The 18,882-nt window shown below is 43.3% G+C and overlaps 1 protein-coding gene across 1 annotated transcript in view; it reads right to left on the reverse strand.

Annotated features, from left to right (window-relative positions):
* Positions 1-237: 237 nt before the first annotated feature.
* Positions 238-18,882, reverse strand: part of DIPK2A (divergent protein kinase domain 2A) — a 38,573-nt gene continuing 19,928 nt past the window's right edge. The window contains exons 2-3 of the mRNA XM_075861457.1: positions 4,942-5,245; positions 238-1,169 (exon numbers count right to left, since the gene is read on the reverse strand). Of these exons, the coding sequence (XP_075717572.1) occupies positions 838-1,169; positions 4,942-5,245 (636 nt within the window). The 3' untranslated portion in view covers positions 238-837. The remainder of the gene's footprint in view (positions 1,170-4,941; positions 5,246-18,882) is intronic.

The following is an 18,882-nucleotide window of genomic DNA, read 5'->3' on the forward strand; positions in this document are numbered from 1 at the left end:
ATTGGCACAACACTGCAAAGGACAGGCTATAAAGAGATGTTTTCATTCATAACCACTGCAAGCAGCTACAGCAATGTACCAGATGTAGGAGAACATATTAAACACAGGAGGGAAGAGGTCAAGTCAAACAAACTTTTTAAAAGATACACAAGAATGACTCCATTTTAATGTAGAATTGTGGTAACATTTACAGCATCGCTTAAAGCCATTACAAAACCCCCCCCCCCCCCCCCCCAAAAAAAAAAGATAAAAATATGGGAGTCCTTCCCTTTAAATTAAAAGAAAAATACAGTTCTTTCCATGAACATTTTCAATTGGGAACAGGACGCAACGAAGACAAGATCCCAAATAGAACTAAAGAGCCATAAACTGGTGTTTCCCACATACAAATATGAAATGACTTAAGAAAAAAAGCCTTTAAAACAGGCCGGCGGTCTGAACTTGAAACTTTCCAAGTAAAGGCATCAGCTTCACAAAAATTGTGATACCAATGGAATATGTCATGTCAACTACTTTTTGACACATGAGTAAATCAATTAAGCTACCAAAGTCTTATCCCGAGTGACCTGGAGATCCGCATCCGATCTTCCTCTCAAGTAATCAGAGAGAGAACTCAATAGTCGTTCCAGAAGTTTTAATTAGACAAGAACATGTACTGGCATGATTGAAAGGGATTGTATGCCGCTCTGTGCCACCTTAGGTCAATGCCATGCCATTCATAAAGCCTCTATTTCGTACCTCTGAACATACAATAGTAATGTAAACCTGGACGTGCTCTAACTAATTAAACCTTTCACGGACTAGAGAAAAAAAAAAAAAAAAAAAAGATAGTATGGGCTACCTCACATTATTACTCAGTTGTGCAAGGTATTCTCTTAATTCCTTGGCGGCCTTAAATCGGCCATATCGTTTCTTTGGGTTTGCACATTCGTCCAACAGTGTCCCAAGTCGGCCATCTTTGGCAACTTCTGCTGGAGGGTCATGAAGAAGGCCACCAGAAGTTCCACGCCATGTAGCAGGTCTAGATAGAAGGTTCTGGCAAATGGCGTAATAATTATGGTCCACAGTAGTACGAGAGCAAAGAATTTCTTTAGAGAAGGAAAGGCATGCTTCTTTGTCACAGTCATCAAATTTGCTTTCATACCACACGTCCCAGTTCTCGGGTTTATCTGAAAATGCAGGAAGGATTTGAAGATTTAGTGTAACGCACTTCACGAAAAACAAAGCAGCATAGAAATAATTAAGTGCCAACGCAGCTTCACGTTAAACCCTATTACACAGAACGGTGTTTACTTCACATAAATAAGTTGTAAGAGGAAAAACAGAACTAGTGGTTAAGAGGCACCCACAAAAAATCTCCAAGACAGAGTCGTTAACAGTAAACCTACGGGTCAGTACACAGTTTTTTTTGATGCAGAAACCGCGTCAGAAAACACGCCAAAAATGCCTCCCATTGATTTCAATAGAAGGCGGAGGCGGTTTTTTTTCCGCGAGCGGAAAAAACAGCTTGCGAGATAAAGCGACATGCCCTATATTCGGGCGTTTACGTCTCTGACCTCCCATTGACATCAATGGGAGGCAGAGAAAGCTTATTTAGCAGCGTTGTTTGCCCGCGGCGCTCAATGGCCGCGGGCAAACAACGGCATGCAGGCAGAGCAAAAGCTGCCTCGAAATTCCAAACGGAATTTTGAGGCAGATTTTCTGCCTGCAAAACACTCTGTGTGAACCCAGCCTAAGTTATCAAATTTACAATATAGAAGATTGTATTAAAGAGGCTCTGTCACCACATTATAAGTGCCCTGTCTCCTATATAAGGAGATGGGCGCTGTAATGTAGGTGACAGTAATGCTTTTTTTTTTTAAAAAAACATTCTTTTTTCACAACGTTCGGAGCGATTTTGGTTTATGCTAATGAGTTGCTTAATGCCCAAGTGGGCGTATTTTTACTTTCGACCAAGTGGGCGTTGTACAGAGGAGTGCATGATGCTGACCAATCAGCATCATGCACTCCTCTCCATTCATTTACACTGCACTAGCGATATAGATATATCGCTATGTGCAGCCTCATACACAAGCCCTAACATTACTAGTGTCCTGATAATGAATACACATGAAATCCAGCCTGGACGTCATGTGTACTCAGAATCCTGACACTTCTGAATCTTTTCTGTGAGATTCTAGCAACGGATACGAAATCTCGCGAGATTACGAGGTAAACGAGATTTCGTGTGGATATGTCATAAATGTACTCGATGGGAAAATTATACTAAGTGCTAATACATGTCCATTTTTACGCTCGTGTAGCTCTATTGGCTGTAGATAACTGGAAACTCCATCCAAGGGTTTCAAGCAGTATAAAATGCATTATTCCATTTAAACTATATATCTCAGAAAATGTTATTAAATCTAATATAAAACCAACACACGATACAATGACTAACTAGATCAGAAAGTTTTCATAGAAACAGTAACTTAACACAAAAAAGGCAAAACAAAAGCAGCAGCCGACATGACAAAACACAGTAAAGTAGCCATAGATCATTCTTAGAATATGTGGAAGAAAATCGATTCATTTGAGAGACTTCACCAATCAATCATGTGTGTCGTATAGAGAAACAGGTGCTGAACTTCCAGAACAAGATAAATATGGGCACGATTCAGACGCAAGTTGACAAGATATTCTCTGGCTGCAATTCTTGATGCTCTGTAGAAGCAGCTTGGTTTTGTGCCCATGGCAGTACTTCACTGTTACATGTCCTATTCTAGACGAACAACCCAATGACCGTTTATTATTCACCTCTGATCAACCGGAAGAGGATATAGGTTTGTGTTTTGAGAAGTTTTATGAAGAATCAGAAGTATATCTTATTTGTGTAAACTCACTTTGAACAAATATCTATTTTGTACGGAATCTCATAATAAGCTGGATACTAAATGAGTCAAATTTACTAGGATTGCTACACATGAATAAAACGTTGCCGCACAGACCGCCACAGGGACGAGAACATAACATACCATTAAGCACCACATCACGAATCAGCACCCTGTACAACACCACATCCCGCCTAGGAAGTGCTCGTTAGTCAAAGCGCCTGCTCTACCACACAAAAGAGTGAGTACCAGAAAGCTACACACTCTCACCCAAATGCAGCATATGGGGCGCCAAGTACAGAGCCCCTGCACAAAAGGGATTTAAAAAAACCAAAAACCTTATTTATATAACTTGCTGTAATCAGTGAAGACAATGCCACTTTACGTCCCATTAAACCCCTCTATGTTCACAGAGGTGGTTTATGTAATCCCTGCCAGAAGTCCGAACTACAGCTCCTGACTTGATCAAGTATCAGAGATACAAGGAACTGATCATATACTTGGCTATACACCCAGTTTAATCACAGCGTGGACTTACCCAGCGGAAGAGATTGCCTTAAAAACCTGCAATGTCAATGATTGCCCCTTTGAGAGAATGTAATAGTAGGTGCAGGGAAGACATTGCATCTCTGCCTTTCACTTTGTATAGATTATTAGGTATTTGATTAGTAGCCATGAACACAAAAGGAAATGCAAAAGTTTAAGGCAGTTGTGGAAAAACACTGCAAAGTAAAACCGCTTTCAAAAAATAGAAGTGTAACTAGTTTTTAAAAAAAATAAATAAATAAATAAACAAAATGCAAAGTGAATAAACAGAAGAGAAATCTTAAATCAAATCTATATTTGATGTAACCACCCTTTGCCTTTAAAACAATATCAATTATTTTAGGTACACTTGTTTTTGAAGGAACTTGGCAGGGAGGTTGTTCCAAACACTTTGAAGAACTAACCACAGATCTTTTGTGAATGTAGGCTTGCAGCCTTCCTCAAATCTTTCCGTCTCTCACCATTAATCTTTACCAAATCCCCAACTTTGCTGAAATGCAGCACCAAACTTGTAAGGAACCTCCACCATGCTTCACTGTTGCCTGCAGACACTCATTATTGTACCGCTCTCCAGCCCTTCAGCGAACAAACTGCCTTCTGTTACAGCCAAAAATTTCACATCAGTCCATAGCACCAGCTGCCATTTTTCTGCAGCACAGTTCCTATGTTTTCATATATAGCAAAGTCGCTTGGCCTTGTTTCCACGTCAAAAGTATGGCTTTTTGGCCGCAATTCTTCTATGACGACCACTTCTGGCACAACTTCTCTAAACAGTAGATGGGTGTACCTGGGTCAAACTGGTTTCTGCCAGTTCTGAGCTGATGAGACTGCTGGACATCTTTTCTGATTTTGAAGGGAAGTATGATGTAGGAGCTTTCATTTGCTGCAGTGTTTCCTTGGCCGAACACTGTGTCTACAGTTCTCAACGTAGCCCGTTTCTTTGTGCTTCTTCAAAAGAGCTTGAGCAGCACATCTTGAAACCCCAGTCTGCTTTGAAATCTTTGCCTGGGAGAGACCTTGCTGGATTCAGTATAACGATCTTGTGTCTTGTTGCTGTGCTCAGTCTTGCCATGGTGGACCTGTGACATGAAATGGTCTTCCACAATCTCCCTTTTGTAGCAGAGTTTGGCTGTTCTTCACCCAGTTTTAAGGCTTCTACACAGCTGTTTGTCAGTTAATGAATGTTTCAACCTACATATGAAAATTATCATAATCATCTGTTTTGTATAATTGATTAACCATACACTTGACTATAATCCTGCAAAATCCATGACTGTACAAGTGTACCTAGAAGATTTGATGCTGTTTTGAAGGCAAAGGGTGGTCACACCAAATATTGATTTGATTAAGATTTATCTTCTATTTTGTCACTGTATATTTGGTTAATAAAAAAAACAAAACTAAAACGTCTATTTTTGAAAGCATTCTTACTTTGCAGCATTTTTCTGCAACTGTCAAACTTTTGCATAGTACCGTATATAAGTTTTTTTCTTTAATGCAGATGGCGGGGGGGGCGACTACTTACTTTGTTTGATTAACTTTTTATCTGCTACTAAGACATTCTCCGCATCAACAATGATTACTTTCCCATCTCGAGGTCCAACAGCAAAGTTGTCGAAGCTGACATCTAAGAGGTAAAGTGCAAATTCAAAGTCATTGTTTGTAAGCTGTTCAGCAATCTCCATTAGCTGCCATGCAAGGTCCACTCGCTTTTCCCACGGAGCATTAAAGAAACTCCAGAGTTCTTCTCCTACATAGTTCACTGCCACCATTCTGCCGCATGCTCCCAAGTATTTAGCAAAAGGCCACCCTTCATCGGATGGGAAGCTCTGGGGAAAGAAGAAAATTGAATAAGTAAAGCCAGTGGTAGGACATTTAATATCAGGTGAAGTACACTGTGGCATGTAGGAGTACAAGAAACATCCATACATAGTAGTAACAAGTGTATAGGGGATTTCATTGTTCAATAAAGACTATGCACACTATCCAACATATACAGTACAAACTAAGGCCTCATGCACACGACCGTAGCCATGTGCACGGCCGTGATTTTTGGGTCAGCCGTCCACAGAGTGTCAGCCACGAGCCACACGCAAATCGTGGGCTGTGCACATGGCCGCGGCCATTATTTTCAATGAGCCCAGACTGCAGAACACGGCCGTAATAAGGCTTGCCCGTTCTTTCTGCGGTCCGGGCTCCGGGGCCATGCACGGAATGAAGGAATGTAGGAATGAATGGGGCCGCAATTCTCCCATGGATTTTCAGGGGGAATTGCGGCCGCAAAAGCACGTTCGTGTGAATGGGGCCTAAGGCCTTATTCACACATTTGTCAGTATTTTGGATCAGCACTCCAAAGCCAGGAGTGGGTCCACAACACAGGAGCAGTTTATGTTACTCTAAGGCCGGATTTACACGAGCATGTGGCTTTTGCGTGCGCAAAAGGCACTTAACAGCTCCGTGTGTCAGCCGCGTATGATGCGTGGCTGCGAGATTTTTGCGCAGCCGCCATCATTATGACACTCTGTATGTTTGTAAACAGAAATGCACGTGGTGCTTTTGTTTTCAATCATACTTTTTACTGCTGTTGCGCGAATCACGCACATCATACGGAAGAGCTTCCGTGTGCTGCGCGTGATTTTCACGCACCCATTGACTTCAATGGGTGCGTGATGCGCAAACAAAACACAAACAACGGACATGTCGTGAGTTTTACGCAGCGGAGACACGCTGCGTGAAACTCACGGACAGTCTGCACGGCCCCATAGACTAACATAGGTCCGTGCGAGGCGCGTGAAAATACCGTGCGTATCACGGACGTATTACACGTTAGTCTAAATAAGCCCTAATGGTTTTAACTCACAAATACAGATGCAAAACACGCAAGTGTGAATGAGGCTAACATGGCTCTCCACAACATTGCTCTTGGTGGTGCGCTTAGGTTTCAGCTGCGGCCTGCAAGAGGACTAGGTGAGATCACGGGATCAATAAAGTTCAGGGAGGTGGGGGTTGTAGAGTGCTATAGTTACGCAGAGAATAAGATGAATAGTAGAGATGTTTTTTTATTTATTTTTCCTCCGGAGTAACGCGCGTGTTGCGACCCAATTTTTGAAAACACACAAAATCAGTTCATCACATTAGCCATTCATATGCTCAGAGCAATCATTAGTTAGAATTCCCAATAGATTTTCTAAATGTGTGAAAAACACTTGAACGGTTTTAGCTCTAGTAACCTATTTTTATGACTTGAAATTAACATAATTCATCTCTTACAGGACATAAAACAACAGCTCAGCATTACTGGATTTTCATTTTTATTTGTCCATTAGCAATTAATACAACGAGCACGGCATTTGTTCAGATATCCCTGTGATGAAAAACACTAACGTCGCTCAGTTGAGAAGCAAATATTAGTCTATTCCTAGAATAAGGCAGACAAAACTAGCCACGGCACTCTGGTAAGAGATCTACTGAGCAAATCAGACAATTCACCACATTTCCATGGAATTAGGCCTCACGATGAGGTGTTCTTATGTCCAGGAGAGAAGTTTTCCTCACAACGGAGAGCCGGTGGACACAGGTGATTTTCTTTCCCTATTTAATAAAGTAGCAATTATGTAAGGAAACGAAAAAGTTGGCAGAGCCACTATTTTTCCAGTAAGGAAAAAAAATAAAAAAAATGGTGACCAGATAGCGTTAAAGGGGTTTTCCCTGTAGAGACATATACAGGATATATGAGAAGTAACTGGGTTCTGACTGCTGGGAACTGGAGTTTATACATCTCTGGAGAGTGAACATACAAGTACAGCCAGACAGCCGAAAACCCCCGGTGGTTGGGCACCCACTGACATTTAAGGCTTCAATATGTCAAACGTCTCCAGAGGAAAATCACACCTCAATTTTTCAGTTTACAGGAGAGCTAAGATTTAAAACATTTATGAGATTGACATCTAACAATTCATAGAAATGGCATTCATGCAGATCCCTCCACAGCTGGCAGGAGGAAGCGATGAGCGGAGATCTACAGACAGGGATTGTAGGTAACAGACCATAAAAAAGGGGAGAGCGCAGGAACAGAAGTAGTATGGGACAGTAGCAGCACAAGCAGGAAGCAACTGAAAAGAGCAAAGGAAGCAATAAAAGGCAAGTAAAGAACGCAGCAGGGAGACACAAAGCTAGTGAAATAAAGCTAGGGCTGTTGTACACTGGTACGATTTCATCTGTTTTTCCTCAATTATCCCCCAAGGGATCAGAAAAGATCGAAAGGCAGAGAGATAGATTTATAAACCAGCTCGCGGGAAAAAGAAGCGACATGCCCTATCTTCTGGCGTTTACGTCTGACCTCTCATTGACATCAATGGGAGGTAGAGAAAGCATTTTTTCGCTGCGTTTTTGCCCGCAGGGCTCAATGGCCGCAGGTGAAAAACGTGGCAAACGGCATGCAGGTCGGTCAAAATCTGCCTCAAAAATTCTAGACGGAACACAATGACTTTACGTCACTAGTCACAATTTTATTGTACGACAAGGAAAATAGATAAGTTAAGAAATAGAAAACGGCAACGCCGAGGTCCAGGTTTACGGCTCACTGCTGGAAAATGCCCCGACTTAAGCCAATGAAGGTTTACATCAATCTTATAAAAGGTCACGTTCATGTGTCGCCTATTTGTTATGCAATTTTGGTGTTCTGCAGCAAAACCATCAAAATATAGTACATGCAAGAAAAAAACAAAAACAGACATTCACACGCAGCATTAACTGGTTCCCGACCGCTGGCTGTGTTTTTACGGCCAGCGGTCAGGGTCCTTAAAACCCGCGCCATAGACTTTTTACGGCTCGGGTTTTAACTTGCTGACCGGGCAGCTGAATGTCGGGTCTCCGGCTGTCAGTGACTGCCGGGGATCCTGAGGAGAGGATAGAAGCAGCTTTCGTTGCTTCTGTCTTCTCCGATGTCTTATTACACAGCGCTCAATGAACGCTGTGTATAGGAATAGAGGCAGTGGCAGTGTCTCTATTCCTCCCGGTGTTCATGTGATCGCCGGGTGCCGTTAGTGGCAGACTGCTGCTGGGTCTTACTAGACCCAGCACAGCCCTATTAGTGACAATCGTCACTATGAGAGGGCTGATTTCCCCTGTAACTGGGGCTGCTGTGCAGCTCCAGTTACAGTGGAAAAGATGGTGTAAAAGAAAGAAAAAAATATATATAAAGTTCCCCAAAGGTCTTTTTTGACCTTTGAGGGACAGACCATAGTAATAAAAAAAATAGTATAGTGCAAAAAAAAATTATAAATACACATAAAATACCCACCCCAAAAAAAAACAAAACATCCCCCCCGCCAATCATTGTTGTAACGCTAGCGCTGACCCAATTACCCTAATAGACATGTAATATATTAAAATTTACGGTAGACGACGATCACAAATAAAAGGTCTATTTTAGGGTAAAACTATGTTATTACCCAAAAAATAAAAAATAAATAGCTGAAACGTAAAAAAGCTTATTTTTTTACTATTATTTTCAAACTTTATGACTGAAAATTCTAAAATACCAAAAAAGGTGTATAAAAATGATAAAAAAAAAAAAGAAACCTGCATTGTCTATGGAAAAAACGTCGCAAAAATCACGTCGTTAGCCCAACAAATAAAAAAGTTATAGCCATTTAACTAACACGTGCTAAGAAGGGCTAAACGATGTCTGGTCCTGAAGGCTCAAAATAGCCCGGTCCTGAACTGGTTAAAAATATGGCCACCCCTTAGGCCTCATGCCCACTTCAGTTATTTTCTTCAGGGTGCTATCTGTTATTTTTTTTAACCGATAGCGCCCTGACATTCATTTTTAATGGGGCCATGCACACTTGCTTTAACGGAACAGTGTGGCCGTTCAGTCAAAAATGGGGCAGGTTCTACTCCTGTCCGTTTTTGACGGAACAGTCTCTGCCTTTTCATGGATTTGGTCCGTGAAACAGACCACACACTGAAGCCATCTGTGTGCGGTCAGCGTTTCATGGATCCGTCATTGACGGACGTACGACGGCCAGTGTGCCGGAGGCCTTTATGAAGGTGGGAGGTAAACGTCCATACATTGAGGAAACAAATGTTCAATACAAATCAAAGCAACAATGAAAACTCGCTTTGCGGTTTCAATAAATAAAACGCACTGCTAATCTCCAAAACAACCACGTTCAGTTGAGTAAGGTTGTACGTACAAGCGTGGTATAAGTCACATGAGATTTTAATGCAGCTACTCGAGCGATACAAGAGGACGTCACAATCCCTGTAAAAGACAACTTTCATATGCGGTTCCCTTTCAACGTATTAATATTTCATCCGCGCACTTCACCCTGTTTCATAGATTTTTACCAGCGCTCCAGTTAGAAAGCAGACTTGTTAAAACAGGCAGTTAGTCTTTACTCTCACTTTTCATCTTGATCTCATTCCTCGGTGCACAATCCTGTATGCCTACAATCCTCAGAAATATTGATATAAGGGAGGGGGGAAAGCTGTAATACAACTTCAAAGAAACGAGATTTTTTTTTTATTGAAGGTCTGATTTATAATTCAGCCTTGATCACAACAATCTACAAATAACTACTAAAGTCTTTACTTACAACATAAAATTAGGTTTTAATCAAATAAGTATTTATGGGAAAAGCTAAAACTAGCAAAATAAGAAAAATGCAAAATAGCCCTAAAGTACATAGAAGTAATAAATGAAAGGGAAACCGTCAGCAGTCACCTGCCATATTTGTTTGGTTTGTATACAGTGGCTGCTTGGGATTAAGAGTACATAATAAGTGACTGACCAGACCGTCCTTGTTGGAGGATGAGTGCCTATTATTAAAAAGGTGGGTTTCCAGCCCAATTATTTTTTTTGCAGATGAACGAAAATGCTATAAAAAACAAAAAAGAAAAACTCGCCTCGCTAATCCCCCGCCTCTCCCACGTGGACACTTCCCCGGGCCCCTGCTGGTATTTGTTAACTAGACTCCAGCTAAAACATGTCGACTTCACTATGGTCACCATGCAGTGGTCACGTGTCAAAACGACGTCGTTGATGGAGCCGAATAAACAAAGACCACCAGCGGACCTGGGAAACTATAGTGCAGAAGTGGCAGGTGATTGATAAAGGGAGTATTAGGTCTGTTCTTTTATACCATTTTCTGCAGCAATTCCATTACGTGTGGACAAGCCCTTAACAGAGCATCTACACATCAGAAAAGGGTCCAGAGCTCAGGACCCACTTCATGAGCCAGATCAGAAAGTCAATAAGTAAAAGCAGCTCCCACTAGGGTGGACTCTGCCCAGCCATGCAGTACAAGGTTGTTTATTCATATAAATGGGCTTCTTGTAATACTACACAAACATACAGTCTCACACACAGTGACCACTGCAGAGTTAGTGAGCAAATGGTCAAGACATCCCCCAGAAATATTAGCCCATTGCCAGGGACTTCAGAAGCCAGAGACCCCAGTAGGAGAAATGCCAGTCACATACTCAAGACCAATATCAATATAACTCTGTGGTGCGCTCAAACCAACTTTACCAAAGGACCCAAATCGATGGTGTGTGTGTGTGCGACTGCAGGGGAAGCGTATTAAATGAATGTTATCCATGTAATACACGGATGGGCATATTATGTTAGCGGCCCTCTGCTGTAGCCCCCCAACCCCCCCCCCCCTGCACACACCACTACAAGGTTTACATGCTCTAATAGGGTTTATCTAAAGGGCTCATCTTAGGGAGACAACCACTTTGGAACAAAAGTATATTAGAAAAGCTGTTAGCTGGAATCAATTCTAACTAATAGAGGCTCCACCATAAACAGGAGTTCCTTTGCTAAAGCTAAAACTTTCTATTGGGGAGTTTAAAGGGGTTGTCCTGTTTCAGCAAATTCATGTTTTTTGTATAATTCAAATGTATACAATTTTCCTTAATACTTTCCGCATTTTTCACCTCTGCTTGTTATTCTGTAAGAACATTCGTTGTTTACTTCCAACCCAGGTGCACCGCTCATTACAGTCACATTATGTGTATCAGAGCTGTGTCTTCTAATGATCCCAGCACCTATGTGTCCGTCACATGACCATGGACAGAAATGTATCCCCTGGAAGTAAACAATGAATGTTTCTACTGAACAAGCAGCAGATATCTGGAAAACGGAGAAATCTAGAAAGTTTTGAAAAACTGTATAACTTCATTCTACAAAAAATAAAAATTTGCCTAAAATGGACAACCCCTTTAAAGGGGTTATGTGGGGACCAAAAATTATTAGCGGTGTACTCACTGCAGTATGTGCGATTACACTCGCCAATATACATTCCGGTCCCCCGTCGCGTTGACTGAGATTTTCAGAGCTATTTGCAGCGCTGCCGGGGGACCGGATTTCTAGTTGCACAGTCTTCTTTGAAGATGACAACTCTGTCACGTGACTGGCCCCTCTGTACTCGCTGTGCTACTGCTTGTACTTAAGAGTACAGCAGGGCCGGTGACATGAAGAGTCGTGTCGTCATCAAGGAAGACTGTGCAACTAGACTTCTGGTCCAGCGCCATAAAAATAGATTAAAATCTCAATCAGCGCGACAGGGCACCGGAATATATATTGACGCGTGTACTCACATACTGCAGTGAGTACACTGCGAATACTTTCTGGTCCCCACATAATCCCTTTAATACTTATTTACATAAAACCACTATATCAATTTTCTGCCTCTACGCGGGGAAGCAGCTGCCTGCCTAATGGAAAAGAGATCTGTTCAGGACAGACCGCTCTCTCCTGGAAGAACAGGGTTCCAGATGAACACCGTTAAGGCCCTATTAGGCGGGATTCACACGACCGGGTCGTTCCCGAGCCCGAGTGTCGGCCGGTAAAATCGGCCATTTTGCCCGGCCGGTTTGCATAAAGTTATGCATCAGTGCCGGGCCGGGCAGATCCGGACAGTGACATCAGCGGCAGCTCCTGAAGGGGAATCCCCATGTGTTCGGGGATTCCGCTTCAGGAGTTTCCCCTGATGTCACTGCCCAGATATGGACAGAGACATCAAGCGCTCTGTCCAGGAGCGGAATCCCCGAAAACACGGGGATTCCGCTCCTTCAAGGAGCTAAAGTGCGGCTAGCACATAGCAGAGCGGGGAGATACCTCCCCGCTCTGCTATAGTGGCGTCGCTACAGTAGTAGCAGCCGCAGCAGCAGCAGCTGCTGCTACTACTACTAGCGGCGCCATCGAAGGTGTCGCCGAGCCAGGGTGCTTTTAACAAGCAGGGGAAGGGAGCCAGCGCAGCGCTCCCTCCACCTGCTGTACACCCCGGCCCTGCAACACAGTGTACAGCGATGCCATTCGTCAGAATGGCATCAACTCCTCCTCCTCACATGCACTCTGCGCTGTGAGGAGGAGGAGATAGAGCGCAAGCGCCGGGAAACCCGGCCATCACTCGGAACACATTCCGGTGATGGCCGTGTAATACCCGGCCCCATAGACTTCTATGGGAGCCGGGCGGCCGGGTGCCCGGGCAAAGATAGAGCATGTCCTATTTTTTGACGGCCGGATTATCCGGCCGTCAAAAAATCGGTCGTGTGAATAGCCCCATTAGGGGTCTATCATTCCTAATGCAGCCGGGTGCCGGCCGATTTATGAACGGCCGGCACCCGGCCGGGAAACCCTGCCGTGTGAATGAGGCCTTACACTGGCCAATTTTGACCGATGCAGCGAGTGCCGATCAACAAGACAGGTTGTTGATCGGCGCTCGTTTGCTCCTGTTGCAAGAAGCTATGTATGGTGATGAGCGCTCGTCACTCTGATCGCTCATCCCCGTACATTATCGTCATTTAGGCAGTACATCACCCTGATTATGTGGCGCTGATGGGAAATGTGCTGCTGACAATGATAATATTTTAGTTTAACATTCATATGAACGCTTGTCTGTCCGATAATTGCCCAGTGTAAAACCCCCTTTAGTCCTGCTTTGTATACAGATCATTCCGCATTGTATACAGTACAAAGGAAAAAAACAAGATTGGGCCTTCCGACAGGTTCTTTTTAAGAATTATAAAACAAAACCTTACCAATACATATGTTAAAAGTAAAAAATTCTCGCATTAAAAAAATAAATAAATGGATAACTGGTAAGCTCAGGCTGTGTTCAGACATAGAAAGGTGTCTGTATAACAGTGTAAACCTTTTCAGAACTTATTATGAGAGAACCATTATAATGAGCTTTTATTTCACAGGTACCATCGACACGCCAACGTTCATCACCCTGCACTGACCAGCCTCTTCAGCGGCTTTATTACAGCGGGTGCTTGGTCTAGATCCATTTAACTTTTCACTTTAACTTGTGCTTCAAAACATTAATAAAAATATGGGGGAGGGGGTATCGTCCAGTCTTTTCTTCTGCATGCTTTGACTAGCAGCGTATATCGCTTATCGTGTAGCCCTAACCAAATAGGTTTGTAATGCCGTGTATAGCCTCACAAAGTGTACCGATTCTTCTCGTGGTGGAATTACTGCTGCGGACGTGTACATTTACCCAATGCAACATCGTGAGAAGTTATCTGTACTGAAAGCCTAAATGCCTCATGCACACGACAGCGTTCGCCGGCCGAGTCCAATCCGTGAACCGTGGAAAGATGGGACATGTCTTATCTTTCAACGGCTCGGAGAATCGGGTCAGTTTTCACAGATCCGAGTCACCAGCTAGTGAATGGGTCCGTGAAGACTATCAGGTGCCACCCGAATGTCATTAAAACAAGCCCGAGTGGCACATCGGTCGTGTGCAACTGGCATAAGGGCTCCCGTACACGACCATAGTGCAGCTTGGTTACGTACAGAGCCATAATAGGGCTGCCGTAGAGGAGCACAGGCCCTCTACTGTACCGCTGTATGCCTAATTTTATATAGAGGCACACATAGGTTTGTTTTTTTTGTCCGATTCAGTACAAATCCAATGGAAAAGAAAAATACTGGCACACTATCAGACTCTCTATGTATGGAGGTATTCTCCCCTCGAAGCATTGCATGTTTGGCTGCATGAAGTCAAATCTCTGCTCTTTCTACACCATTTCATAGTTTCCCCAGGAATACCGTATTGTGTTATTATTCTGCAAATGTATAAATTTATAATGTGACTGCGTCCGTTCCCAGCAGGATGCAGACAAGCAGTTCCTGCTGGGAACGGACGTTAAGGCCCTATTCACATTATAAATTAATACAATTGTGGAATAGTAACACTATAACATATGGGGGAGGTAGCACAGGTGCAAAAAAAAAATACCCATCATCTATAAAGGGGGGTGGCTGCTTAGTATAATCATTGCACACAGAGAAGGCTTCTATAGGGTGCCAGTCACAGTTACATGTAGTGCACCACGCTGGCTTACAGCCCATTAGTTACGCCCATACTAGTAGATCAGGCAAGCTGCCCGACACCCTCAGTACAACCTACAAAGTACTGACATCACAAGGCCAGACTGAATCCTGCAAAAATTACAAACAAACCTGCTTTTTATCAGTAAGTATGGCCTTTTTTTTTATGTTTACATGCAGGGGCGCTCAGTTCTGTGTTTTTTGAGGTTTACACGCAGGGGCGCTCAGTTCTGTGTTTTTTGAGGTTTACACGCAGGGGCGCTCAGTTCTGTGTTTTTTGAGGTTTACATGCAGGGGCGCTCAGTTCTGTGTTTTTTGATGTTTACATGCAGGGGCGCTCAGTTCTGTGTTTTTTGATGTTTACATGCAGGGGCGCTCAGTTCTGTGTTTTTTGAGGTTTACACGCAGGGGCGCTCAGTTCTGTGTTTTTTGATGTTTACATGCAGGGGCGCTCAGTTCTGTGTTTTTTGAGGTTTACATGCAGGGGCGCTCAGTTCTGTGTTTTTTGAGGTTTACATGCAGGGGCGCTCAGTTCTGTGTTTTTTGAGGTTTACACGCAGGGGCGCTCAGTTCTGTGTTTTTTGATGTTTACATGCAGGGGCGCTCAGTTCTGTGTTTTTTGAGGTTTACATGCAGGGGCGCTCAGTTCTGTGTTTTTTGAGGTTTACATGCAGGGGCGCTCAGTTCTGTGTTTTTTGATGTTTACATGCAGGGGCGCTCAGTTCTGTGTTTTTTGAGGTTTACACGCAGGGGCGCTCAGTTCTGTGTTTTTTGAGGTTTACACGCAGGGGCGCTCAGTTCTGTGTTTTTTGAGGTTTACATGCAGGGGCGCTCAGTTCTGTGTTTTTTGATGTTTACATGCAGGGGCGCTCAGTTCTGTGTTTTTTGATGTTTACACGCAGGGGCGCTCAGTTCTGTGTTTTTTGATGTTTACACGCAGGGGCGCTCAGTTCTGTGTTTTTTGAGGTTTACATGCAGGGGCGCTCAGTTCTGTGTTTTTTGATATTTACATGCAGGGGCGCTCAGTTCTGTGTTTTTTGATGTTTACATGCAGGGGCGCTCAGTTCTGTGTTTTTTGAGGTTTACATGCAGGGGCGCTCAGTTCTGTGTTTTTTGATATTTACATGCAGGGGCGCTCAGTTCTGTGTTTTTTGAGGTTTACATGCAGGGGCGCTCAGTTCTGCGTGTGCACAAAGAGGGAAGGTCTTTCTTTTTTTAAAGACAAGTTATTGAAAAGGCAAGTGGGCTACATATAAAGTAGCCCACAGTGAAGGATGGTTTATTTGCTTATATTCTCTGTATTAAATGACATTGTGAATTATCAAGCAGGATGCCGAATTACTAAGATATGTATTCTCCATTATTTGAATGACCTTTCCTCTACATAATTCTGTTCGAGGCTCAAAGAAATGTGTTATCTTTATGTGTCCTATGTGTCCAACGTGTGGCCTTCATAGATCCATGGCTAGCGGGGTGACTGAACGCCCAGACATAAAATGCAACGGTTTGTCGTCATCTCCCTCATGGGATTATGTATTTTTGTTTTATTCTTACGGTCTGCTATTGGCTGAATAAGAAACATTGTCACATTGAGTATTTTGAGCATACCAGCAGCGCCTGTGTTCTTTCTATTGATCTATCAACATGCTGCAGAAAGGCTCACCGCACAGAGCCGAAACGTCGCACGAGGGCTATTGAAGCTATTTTTTCACCTTGACATTGGAGTGCTGCCTGTCATTGGATGTTTATTGGATATGGAACGGTGATCGGGTTCCCAAGGCGTGCACCCATCTATACTTTTAAAGCTGGTGCTGCAGGACACTTGACAGGTTTGTGCTATAGTAACATAACAGGATACGTACAATATATAACGGAGAGTGCTCCCAGCATAGTCGTAGTGCAACGAAAACACCGGACACAGCAATACTGTTGCACCACAGACACCATTGGCGGGAAAATGAAACCCATTGACTTTTGTATGTTCTGTCGGGGCGTCCGCGGTTTTACTGGAAACAATAGCGGAACATGCTGTGCTGTTGTTTCCGGTAATTTCCCCTACACAGATGTGAATGAGGCCTTACATAGTGCAGTTTCCAGAGCAGATATTAAATAGACAATAAAACAAAGATAAACACCCAGGGATTGCAAGTAGCTGAGAGTTTACACAGCCGCTCATTCAGATAACACAGGCAGCACGGAGACTGCCAGAAACCAGAATGGAATTTCCCAACTATCAAGATCACATTTAGCTAGATAATTATCTTAATGGAAAAACGGAAACCGTTCCAGAGTTGCCAGCCTGCAGGGTGTGGAGCGGTACCATCAGGGCCAACCGTCTGAAAGGCAGAACAATCCACAAACTTACTAATCAATTAAAAGAAAAATGTCCTACAAACTCAATATTGGACTCCGGAATAGGTAGAAAGCATGATTTATGTGAAAGCAGGGCAGGGGTGGGCAAATCACTTGAGCCTGGAAATTACCAAGTTAATAAGAAAACCCAAAAAATTAGGTGCCAGCTGCTGATGTGTAGACACACTGGCTACCTGCCCTCCTGGGATCTTGGGAAGGGAGAGGTACAATAGACTAGAAACCGACATGGATGCTATTGCGTCAATGTCTTCATGTCTACCAGATGTAGCATGGGACAATACACAATGGGCCACATTCACTAAAAACGTCAGCCGAACCCACCGATTTCAGCGGGACCAAGTTACTACCTAATGCCGGCAGATGCCACGTTGTACTCCAAAATGCCTGATCGTTTGGTTTGCAAGATAATCCGCGGCCAGTAGAAGTCTGGCAGCAGTTTTACCCCTTCTCCCTATTGAGAAGGTATGCACACTCGGCCGAGCGTGCATGTGTATTGGGGTGTCAGGAGAAATAGCCGTCGGCCAAACCGTCTGTCGGCTGAAAGCTTTCTGAAACATACTGCCAGCTTAAGGCTGGTTCATGTTACTCTAGCCAGAAGTAGAGGAGGTAGTTGGAGTGATTTGTGCCAAATTTATCTTAACGTTGAAGATTTTTGCCTCATACAGGAAAATGACATTTCCAAGTGTAATGCTAGTGCTAGAAATTTGCACCATTTTAATTGAATAAATTTGACCCCAATTACATTTACTTGGAGATCACAATTTTTAAAAATTTGACAAGTGTGAAAAAATGGGACATCACATTATCATGCACCTATCAGCCAAGCAGCAACGTGGCTGGAAACATGTTGGCTGACACAGACGTGACATCCTTCATATTTACACCACTATGCCAACGATGAAAAGCTTATTTTGTGGCTTCTACATGGCTTGAAGCAGGGAAGTTTATCCTTTACAAAGTAAGCAATTCTCTGGATTGAACATTGAGAGTATGTTCACACAAAGCAGTTGAGGTGCAGTTAAAAAAAAAAACGCATCTGAAAAAAAAAATCACATGCATTTTAAGGCTACGTTCACACAGGGCGGACACGCTGCGTAAAAGTACACAGTGTATATACACTGGCGGGCTCAGGGAATTCCGGCCCAAAAGAACGCACCAAATTGTGGCGCACATACTTACTCTCCGACGTCCTCCCATGGTGCTATATCGCATGTGACCGCTGCAGCCTGTTATTGGCTGCACCAGTCACATGGGATGGAATGACATCCCAGGAAGTTGGCCTGGATGAAGAAACGCAGAATTACGGGTAAGTATACGATTATTTTTTTCAGAGTTGTTTTTTTGCAGCGGAATTGCAGCTTTTCCACCCAAAAAAAAACCCCGCAATATCTGCTATTTGTGGCGGGTTTTACCTCCCCATTGAATTCAATGGGGAAATTGCTGCAACACGAAGCAGTGATTATGCAAATATAATTGAGATGATGTGGATTAAAAACACACCCCGCAGGTCAATTTGTGTTTTTTTTCTGCTCATTTACCCATCGGGTGGATGAGATTTGTTCGAATGTCATCCACTCTGCTGCTACTGTATTATGTTGCGGATTTTCAACGAAAAAATCTGCAGTATTTACGCTACGTGTGAGCTTAGCGCAACAGCGATTTGGTGCATTTTTCTGTGTTGCATTTTTAGCACAACTGCATCGAAAAACATACCAAAACTCCTGCTTTTTTTTTCCAGAT

The sequence above is a fragment of the Rhinoderma darwinii genome, chromosome 4, assembly GCF_050947455.1.
Source record: "Rhinoderma darwinii isolate aRhiDar2 chromosome 4, aRhiDar2.hap1, whole genome shotgun sequence".
NCBI classification, from domain to species: domain Eukaryota; kingdom Metazoa; phylum Chordata; class Amphibia; order Anura; family Rhinodermatidae; genus Rhinoderma; species Rhinoderma darwinii.